The following is a 9933-nucleotide window of genomic DNA, read 5'->3' on the forward strand; positions in this document are numbered from 1 at the left end:
GGCAATGGTACTCATCAATTTCGTGGATTAAGAAAATACCCATGTAACATTATCACTGTACCATCTATGAGGATCTACATATTAGGAAGTGCAATTTGTATGGGGTTAGATAACGATTGCGTGAACCTACAGTATGGTGCGATGATACACTGATCATTTTCTAAGTTTCCACTGATAATTCTTCACATCCAAATACCAAAATTTATAGAAAAATGCTAAAAGCTAATAAAAATTTTACCATAAAAGTTTACAAATGGACATGTCAATGAATATGATTAGAGTCACAACGACAACATAATAGATAAATTTCTTTCATTTTTGTCGTGAGTTTAAAAATGGACACATTGGTTTGTAAAACTGTAATAAAATTTATAGTATACTAAGCATCACTCAAATTCATATTTCATTATCTTAATTTTGGGTAAGCAGCTTTGTTCCCAGGATGATAAAAAAAAATATTTTTGGGAAATCATAACTTGCTTCCATATATTAATTTCAGTAAGCACTAAGGAGCTTCATATGATTAAAGTGAACTGTAATGTGACAGAATAACTCTGGTTATGACAGCTGATTGAGAGCACCTGAACAGGTTTGCATTGTCCATGCAAGAAAAAATAGAATCACTATAGCAAGCTAAAACAGAGAACAAAAGGCAAACTAAAAAGTACTAAGCAATATGATGAACTCATTTTTATTGCGCCAGCATAATTCATGATACAATGAATCACCAACAAAGAGCTAACTGCTTTAAATATAAAGGAATATCCACCTCAAATGCTTTCCTATAATATAACTATTTCTGTTAATCACATCTATGAAATCACAACTTGACAAATTTCTCACGGTTTTGTATACATCCCTTGCATTAATGATGACAAATCGTATTCTTTTCCTGATTGAGTTGGAGTGACTGAAGGTACTGGTGATGCTGCAGGAGCCCCATTCACTCTCATGCTTGTCAAACCATAGGTTGGAGCTACTGGCCCTACCATATACATGCTGCAACATAAATGACAAAGACTATGTTAGGTACACCCTTGGATTCTTAGACTCCTGTAACAATCATGGTTGTTATTTTGAGTTTAGATGAACTAGATAAACAAGCAACTCATAGGTAAGCCAAGACATTAATTTCTGCATTGATTTTTCTCACATAAAACAACTCGTGGCTGTTTATATCTGTGTGTGTTTATGAAACCCAGTCATTTTCTAAATGATCACGCTGAACAAATTAGCCATACCTCCTTGAAAAGGGAACTGAATTCCCTGTCTGATACATGTGTTGGAGGTTTCCTATCTGGTACAAGAAAGCGACAAGTTAAAATTTGGAGTTATAATCTAAAAGTAATGGGATGTAAGCTTTATTTATATGAACCAAGCATCTAAACCTGCATATATTTTTGTGGCTCAGGTACAGGCATCATCATTCTGGGAACTTGATGGCCTATACTTCCCCAATTCTGATTGGGTATGAAAACAGCATTGGAGTGAGGTTGATGTACAACGGCAGGAATTGTTTGGGAGCCATTTGCTGAAGGAGCCATGAGGAATGACTGTGGTTGGCCTAGCATTGTCAGTTGTTGTTGATGGATAGAGAATGGTGATGCCATGGTGGACTGCATGAAATCCAGATCTGAAAAGGTTAGAGGGACATGACCATCTTTAAGTATAGAAACAACAAAAGTCTATACAAATAATAATCAGAATATCATCAAAAAATTATTCAGTCAACTTCCCCTCGGTTTACATCAAATATTACCATATTAATTTTAGATGCCAAAATTTCATATTCAAGCGACCCAGTACAGAATGTAAACTCGATATTTAAACCTTAGCCCACTAACTTCACTATAAACAATTATACAAAAAGAGAACATATATGCTCCAAAATAAAACTTCATAGGAGTGTTTTGATCTTCTGCCAAGTCAGTTTCATGCTAAGACTGAATTTTTTACACTCATCAGTCTTCAGAAGCAGCACGTTATGCCCTAATTGTCCCTTAATATCTACAGCAGCTTCTGAAGAATTTGTAAACAAATACCTTCTTGAAGAGGTTCATAACATCATTCTTCACATCCTTCCGGGGTTCTGCTGATAAGGAATTTGTAACCAAGGGTGAATCTTTAAATTCAATTCCGTTCTTGGATTGTATCTTGCTTTCAACAGACTGTGATGGATCATTTTTCTCTGCTGTCAACTTTGCTTTGGGAGCTGCAAGTTGAGGGGGTTCAAGGTCAAGGATTACAATGGAAAAAAATTACCACAATCTAACAATTATAAGGAAGAAATTATTACAGTGGAAACTGCAAGCTGAAAAAAACAATATTAGTGGCAAAATTACTCCAACAATAACATAATTTCAAGAAACTTACAATGGAAACTGACCCATGCATTATCATCAACAGCAGATGTCTCAGAGCCGTTTTGTCCAGAATCGCCCATGGAGAGTAAATTGAAAAGTTCAGTTGCATAATCCACTTTGGGTGGTGGGACAGCAGGGGTAGCGGTAACTGCCTGTTTTGCCAATTCAGCCTTTGTGACTACTGGTTCTGATTTCTGCAATCTTTCTTGTGGTTTTGGATCAGAAATGACCTGTACATTAGCATCCAAAGTTTACTGGTGTTTCAAATATATAGGGGCCGTTTGGTAACGTTGTTCTAGTAACATTGTTTGTATTTTTTGAAAATACGTAAAGGTGAAAAAGTGTGTAGAAATGTGTGTAATGTTGTTTAAAAACTGAAAACATGTGTTTAAACTTCTATACCAAACGGCCCGATATTTATTACAGTGAATGAGTTCTAGCCTAAATGACACTTCCTTCTCCCATAAGAGTGGGTGGAGAGAAAAGTTGTAGATTCAAAACCTACTGGGTGCGTGCGTAATATATCAATCTAAAAGAATTAGACACTAATTGTGATACGAAAATTCCATTTTCCATTCGATTTTTATCTTCACATTAAATAGCTCATTGAGATGTTGAGACGTTGACCCTGTATTACAGGTCATATGCATTATGGAGAGGAACCACATAAAAATTTCAAATCTTCGGAATAATTTTTTGAATGGGTGCATCCTTCAATGTTTTGATTTGGTTGTGCCAAGAAAGGGAAGACCATTAGCTGGAGAAGGTCCCATAAAATTATGGTCCTTGGAGGGGAGATAAGGATACAATTCTATCCTTAACATTATAGCATCATTTTCACCAAAACAAGTTCCACTTCAAAAATAAGCCTAAAGAATCCCCACTAATTTGTTCTAATGTGATAGGCCTTTAAACACTCCATTCACCATAAACATTGTCCCTGCATATTAATCTTTTACATTAATGTTTCCAAGAGTGTGAATGTGTTCTAATATTTTCAGACTTTGGTGTGTGTGTATTTCCTGAATAGCTCCCAACTGTCCATGCTTCCCAGCTAGCTGAAACAATATACTCTACCATGACAAAATTTAATGCCACTCGTAATGAACAATGACCTACCTGTTGGGATACTTCAACAGCCACAGGAACACTGCTTTTTGAAGTAGTTACCCTATTACTTGTTATGGGTGGACAAACAGCTTTCCTCTCAAAAGAATGTTCAATATTTTCTGTAAAAGCATGCCAACCGTTACTTCTAGGTCCTGGTCTATTAATTGAACCCTTCTCTTCATTCACCCTTGACGAAGATATTGCTTTTGCATCCCTTCGAACCCATCTTTTTTCTTGATACCTAGCATATATCAGTGCCCTAAATTGTAAGCCCAGAACAAACAAGAGCATAACAATAGGACTGTCTGTACCAATCAAAACAAAAATACTCAACAGCTTGTCAAGTCATACTTTGTACGGATGAAATTTTCAATTGCAACTCTGTCATAATTAGGGGGCAATTCTGCTTCCCAATAGCTATTTGATTTCTCATTCCCCATAGCTGTTAGCAATGAAAAAGAAAACAAAAACAAAATGACTTTCAGCACCTTGTATCTTAACTTAGAAGCGACTAGACTTCAATTAAAAAACACTCCTCAGCCAAAAAATAGGTGGTGCTTACATTGGATAAATGCGATCTGCTCGGGAAGCCATGTGTCCAGAGTTGCAGATCTCACCTGCATCAAAATAATTCAAAATACGTATAAACATGCCACAGGATGTACCTATTACTGCAAATCGTTAAAGCTTGATTTTGAAATGAGAAATAGAATGGGGTAATGATAATTAAAGAAAAATGTTGTACTACCTTTGATATATGTACTCCAAGAGATCTGTGGATCCCTGAACATTGCATGCATATGAAGATTCCAAGATTCACACTAGCCCATCGTGGAGCTCTGTACTAGCAAGCAAGATATGGTTACAAACTAAAACTGCACAAACCATACAAGGAATAAATTACAAATAGCTAATTCTACAGGAGTTCTGTGTTCTTTTTTTTTCCCCCCCTTCTCTTTGATAGGTTGGAATTCAAGCTGATAGTAAAAGGTATCAACATTGTCAACTCCTCTACTTTTGATCATACAACACGTGTTGTTTCAAACTCATAAAACAACTTAGGAAGGAAATATATTGTTAACTCTCCTGGATACCTACTTGCTTTTGCAGTCAGCACATTCTCTGTTTTCTGGTAATTTTAGAAGGCCCTCCAATATCTGTAAACAAGGACACCAGATATGATGAAGTTCATTATAGATCATAAAGGTAGAGGAAAAGAGTGGTCATAGAAAGAAATTGGCCATATACAGAATTCAATATGTGGATAAGCAATCAAAACATAACATGCAGGGGCATAATGCAAGGAGAAGAATGATCACAGCAGGCCAAACTGGATTGAAAATCTCACACATATGTGCCCAAAAACAGAAATTTGTAGACTAAATGCAACATGTACATGTTTCAAGCCATGCTTAAAGACTGCCACAAAATAGACAGCCTTCTATTATCCTTGCAACAACTATTCAGTGGTGCCGTAAATCGAGGCTATAGTTTTTTTAGGGGGCCTGATTATGTATTATAGGGAGAGGTGGTGCATCGCATGATTACATCAATAAAAGACCTATTTATAGTATGCTTACAATATTAGTCAAAAGGGGCTTATATGTTTTCATGTCTCTCACCATATTGCTTGCAAAGCATTTTGTTACTATCAGGTTACTAGTTTGAAATGTAAACCAACTGTAAGTGAACATTATCACCAAATCTGAAAATTATATATAAAATTGAAAACCCAGAATTCTTTGCAGATACAAAAGCAAATATGACCTTTACTTGGTGAAATCTACTAAGAAGGTGTTAAAGGCTAACAGACTCAAAGCAATATTCTCCAGAAATGAAAATGCCTAATAGCAGGATCGTGGAATATATATTATTAAGAGACCATATATTAATTGTTTTTAACATATATTTTTTGATTTCATTTCCAACAAGAACTGAAAGCTGAAGAAAAAAGGTGTAAACAAGCTACTTCACCAGTCAGACTGTACATTCAGTGCACTGCATCCTATGCATGGGAACATAATTTTAGCATAATGCTGGGAAACTTGAATTTTACATTGTGGTCAGTCTTAAAATCCATCAAGTGCTTTTCTTGCTAATTAACTCCCTCAAACACAGAGAGGAACAATTATTTCATTCATGCATACACCAAAGGTATACTAAATGAAAAATATTTGAACAACAAGAATAGAGCGGGGGCACACACATGACATAGAGAGGAACAATTAATTCATGTACGACACCTATAGTATACCTAAATGAAAAATATTTGAACAACAAGAATAGAGGGGGGGCACACACATGACATAAAGAGGAACAATTATTTCATGTAAGACACCTATGGTATACCTAAATGAGAAAATTTTTGAACCAAAATAATAGAGTGGGGGCAGAAAAAGAAACTGAAAATACAAGAGAAAAGGGCATATGGCCTGTTCAACTTGTGCTCACAAATGATATGCCATCAACCAAACAACTCTGATAAAATATAAGTCTAAACAAATACATGAACCGTCTTATATTATCTACTCCTCTCCTTCTTCAAATTACTTTGCCAAAAACAGAAGAAGGAAAACTTTCGGGCTCCATTGCAAAATGTCACATTGCTAAGGAAAGAGTAAGTATGATGGCTTATTAAGTACCTAAGCTTTTTTTTTTTTTTTAATAAGTACCTAAGCTGGGCTTGAGATTACAGTTGATGAGCCTTGTCCACTCCTCTCATTCTTCGCAGGACTTAGCAAAGAAAAGAAAAATCTAACATGAGGCAATTTCTTTGCTAACATAATTGAAAGCTATACATGTGGTCCATAACACAAAACCACAACTGATATAGTGGGCCTTCATTCCAAACACCCTGACATCACCAAGTCACCAATAACTTTCTCAGCTACAAATGAAGTAATGAACTAAATACAGACTTGTTTTATGTTTTTTGGGGTACATAAATGACCAGACATAAGACAGAACAATACTAGTGTTTTGAATAAAGATTGTCCAACCCATATGTTATCTTATCAGTTTTAGATGCCCATGAATTATAGGCAAGTTGATTTAAAGAACCTCTTAACTGTAATAACAAGTTGAAAAAAACAAAAAAACCCATAATTCTTGTTGCAGACCCAATTAGGATCTTGGCCAAAACCAGATGCCAATTAATCACGAAAGCATTTATATTTGCCATATTATCGACTTTGAAGCCAAACCCATCATCAGAACAATAGTTTTGAATCATGTTTAGCTTAAAATCCATTAGTCTTCAACCAACCAAAAAACAAAAATAACCATATGAAACCAAACCCATCAGCACAAGAAACACTCAACTAAGCTTAAAATCCACACTTGTTCAAGCAACCCAGAAACAAATTCAACAGAAAAATTCAAACTTTGCAAGGGATAAAGAGAGATAAAGACCTTTCTGTGTTTGGCATTAAGCTCTTTAGAAACGCTAGCCTTCTGGTTCATGATGAGAGAGACTGTTAAAATTCTCTTTGTGTTTCTCTTCTTCAAAGTTGAAAAAAAGACACCCTTTTTGTTTTTGCTTTTACAACATTAGAATCAGAGAAAGCGTAAAGAGAAGGTTTTAAGAAGAAGAGTAGAGAAAGAAAAGAGTGGCTTTCCTTTTTTTTTTTCTTGCTTTGCTTGAATGCTTAACCTTCTAAATTGTCTTTTACTTTGTTGCTCTGTTATGTTCTGTCATTTTTAACATATATATTTTTGATGGCCGTGTTGTGTTAAAAGTGTTAATAATGTCGTGTGTTTGTTTAGACTTTTGTTGTACAGTAGACACGTAAGTGTTGATCGAATTTTTCTTTCCTTTTTGGTGGGCAGACTCTAATGAGTAATGAGAATAAGCTTTTTGTTCTTTGGTCATCACGCGTGGCTGGCCTTGCTGTCCCTGGATTGGGACGGCGCCCTCCTCTTGGTTTATGTTTGCAACAAGGGAAAAACTTAACCAATGATATATTTTAAAAAGGGTTTTACTGAGGTGTGTCGGTAGGAAAGATTATAATGTCCTCATGGTATAAGTGATATGATCTATTATCCCACTAAAAGGTTCATACTTGTTTGAAATTGCTGAATTAGAATTTTTTTTTAAAACAAAAACTGATTACTGACTCAGCAATTTTAAACAAGTCAGAGACTTTTAGTGAAATTGTGGACAAGTGACGTGGTCTACCAGAAGACTGTATAATTTATCGTGTCGGTAGAGCATATATTAGTAAATTATTTTAAGAAATTTTTATGATGAAATGAAAAAAAAGAAGTAATTAATTGTTTTGACAGTTTTTTTTAATATTTTATAAAAATTTTCACAAAATAAATGATTGATATATGCTCTTAGGGCATATATTAATCGGCCCTTTTAAGAAATTTTGTACAGTAAAAGAAAGTAGTAATTAATTATTTTGACAATTATATATATATATATATTTTATAAAGGTGGTATTAAATTTTTTTTATAAAATAATCAATTAATAAATATTCTAAAAGTACCATTTTACATGACTTTTGAAACAAAAATCCATACAAGGCATTGATGACTAGGACGTCAGCAGGACGGGTTGGATCTTGAGTGTCAGGATGAAATCAGGGCATGTTAGAGATATTTTATTGATCCTAATGAAAGTGATAAAATATATAAGATATAAAAAGGAATGGCATTAGTTCAATTTTTAAGAGAGAAAGAGAGATAGGTATTTTGGAAATAGTTAAAAAAAAAAAAATGATAATTCAATAGTTGGGAAGTGAGGAATTTGAATTGAGCTATGTAGCTCTTGGTTGAAATGGTAATGAATATGTATAAAATTAATAATAAGTTATAACTAGGATATGTATAGAAATAATATTTATATATACATTAGGTGGGGTTAAAACCCAACCCCATCTCCCACTCCTTTGGAATGGGAAAAATTTGCGTAAGGCGAATCACAGCAGGACAAGTCATGCACAATAGGATGTTTTTGCCATCCCTCCATTGGTTCAAGTGGTAATTTTTTTTAAGAATAATTTATTATGGAATTCATGTTTAAAATCTTATCTGCCTCATTTTTTTAGAATTATTATTATATGATTGATTTGATAAATTCAAATCTTATCATATATATATATGTACACACACGTTCGATACTAATCTAGTTAATAGAGGACGATTCTCCAAAAAAGAAAAAAAAAATCAATGGAGGACTATAAATACTTTTTTTTAGATACGATGGAATTTAAATATGTAGCGTCCGTTACATGATGATTGTTCTTTATTATTAGATCAAGACATTAGTTGATTTTTAGTATAGGCAGAGTTTGAATTCGAAATCTTTTATCCGATGTCAAAAGAGTTAATTGGAACCCACATCAATAAATATATAAATACTTTATTAAGGAAAAAAACGTTAATATATTTTCAAGATATGTATCAATTAATATTCACAATTTCTCATAGTTAATTGAGAGTCAAATCAGCTAATGCGTGGTGCAATAAATGGCAATGCTATACTAAATTCCCATGGAAAAATTTGCTAAATAACATAATTTTAGGAAAAATTTGCTAAATAGCACCAAATCAAACTTATTAATTATGTAACACTTTTTTGGAACTTTGAGTTTGATAAATATTTTCAAAAATTATGCCAAATTCCCATCCAACCAAACATATTTCAGCCATGCCAAAATGTGACTCACTCAACCCAAGCGATTTGGTCATAGATGATATGATATGAGGTCTTGTATTCAATTCTTCCCGCCAATAAATTAGGTTACACTCTAGATATTTTTTCCTGTAAATACCTAATGCTTGTGGGACTTGGGGATTATGATAAAATTTGGTTACACATTTGATTATAGTCAATAATAGAAAGATGACATGTTCCTATCGCATGACTTACTAAATTATACTTAAGTGATGATTGTACACAATTATGTTAAGTGATTAAAGTGTAAGGGACACGTCATATTTTTATTGTTGGTTGTAACTAAGTTTGTTACCAAATTGGGGGGAGAGAGAGATTCAATCCTTGGATATATTATTTGGAAATATTAGGAGGTACCGATCAAATGAGTTAGAAGGCTCTTGCTGACTCCCAAATTTTGCCACCAACAATTAGGCCAATGTATAATAAAATGTTGTGTTTTCTTTACAAAAATATATCTGAAATTGAACATTATGATGTTTAAGGAAATTCAATATTCATCAACCGGAATCTCTCCACCTAATCGATTGGGCAACCCAATCAATCATACTAGGAAAGCTGTATATACATAGGGATATTGTCTGTGGAATTATTTTATATAAACAACAGATAAAAGAAACCTTGGTTTGGGTTGGTTGGACATGTTATATTAGACTTTTCATATTAGTCAGCTCAGCATGACTCTGATGGAATAACAGCCATAATCATCTTTACAACTTGCAAACGACCATTGGTGCGAATGAATGATTAGTGTTAATCGTGCTAACTTTTGGTAA

The 9933-nt window shown here is 33.9% G+C and overlaps 1 protein-coding gene across 2 annotated transcripts; it reads right to left on the bottom strand.

The window, feature by feature from the left end:
• Window positions 1–665: 665 nt before the first annotated feature.
• Window positions 666–7154, bottom strand: LOC142636599 (ADP-ribosylation factor GTPase-activating protein AGD5-like). 2 transcript variants are annotated; one of them, XM_075810866.1, is made up of 11 exons: window positions 6885–7154; window positions 4572–4630; window positions 4222–4312; window positions 4036–4090; window positions 3825–3915; window positions 3483–3714; window positions 2374–2593; window positions 2043–2212; window positions 1389–1616; window positions 1242–1297; window positions 666–999 (listed from the first exon to the last, which is right to left on the bottom strand). In XM_075810866.1, the coding sequence occupies exons 1-11, from the start codon at window positions 6933–6935 to the stop codon at window positions 840–842; spliced, it is 1413 nt and encodes a 470-aa protein (XP_075666981.1). In that variant the 5' UTR covers window positions 6936–7154; the 3' UTR covers window positions 666–839. The 2 variants fall into 2 exon arrangements, with proteins under 2 accessions (XP_075666981.1, XP_075666982.1); XM_075810867.1 differs by lacking the exon at window positions 6885–7154 and adding an exon at window positions 6146–6209.
• Window positions 7155–9933: the final 2779 nt, after the last annotated feature.

This window comes from Castanea sativa, chromosome 5 (genome assembly GCF_040712315.1).
Source record: "Castanea sativa cultivar Marrone di Chiusa Pesio chromosome 5, ASM4071231v1".
NCBI classification, from domain to species: Eukaryota; Viridiplantae; Streptophyta; class Magnoliopsida; order Fagales; family Fagaceae; genus Castanea; species Castanea sativa.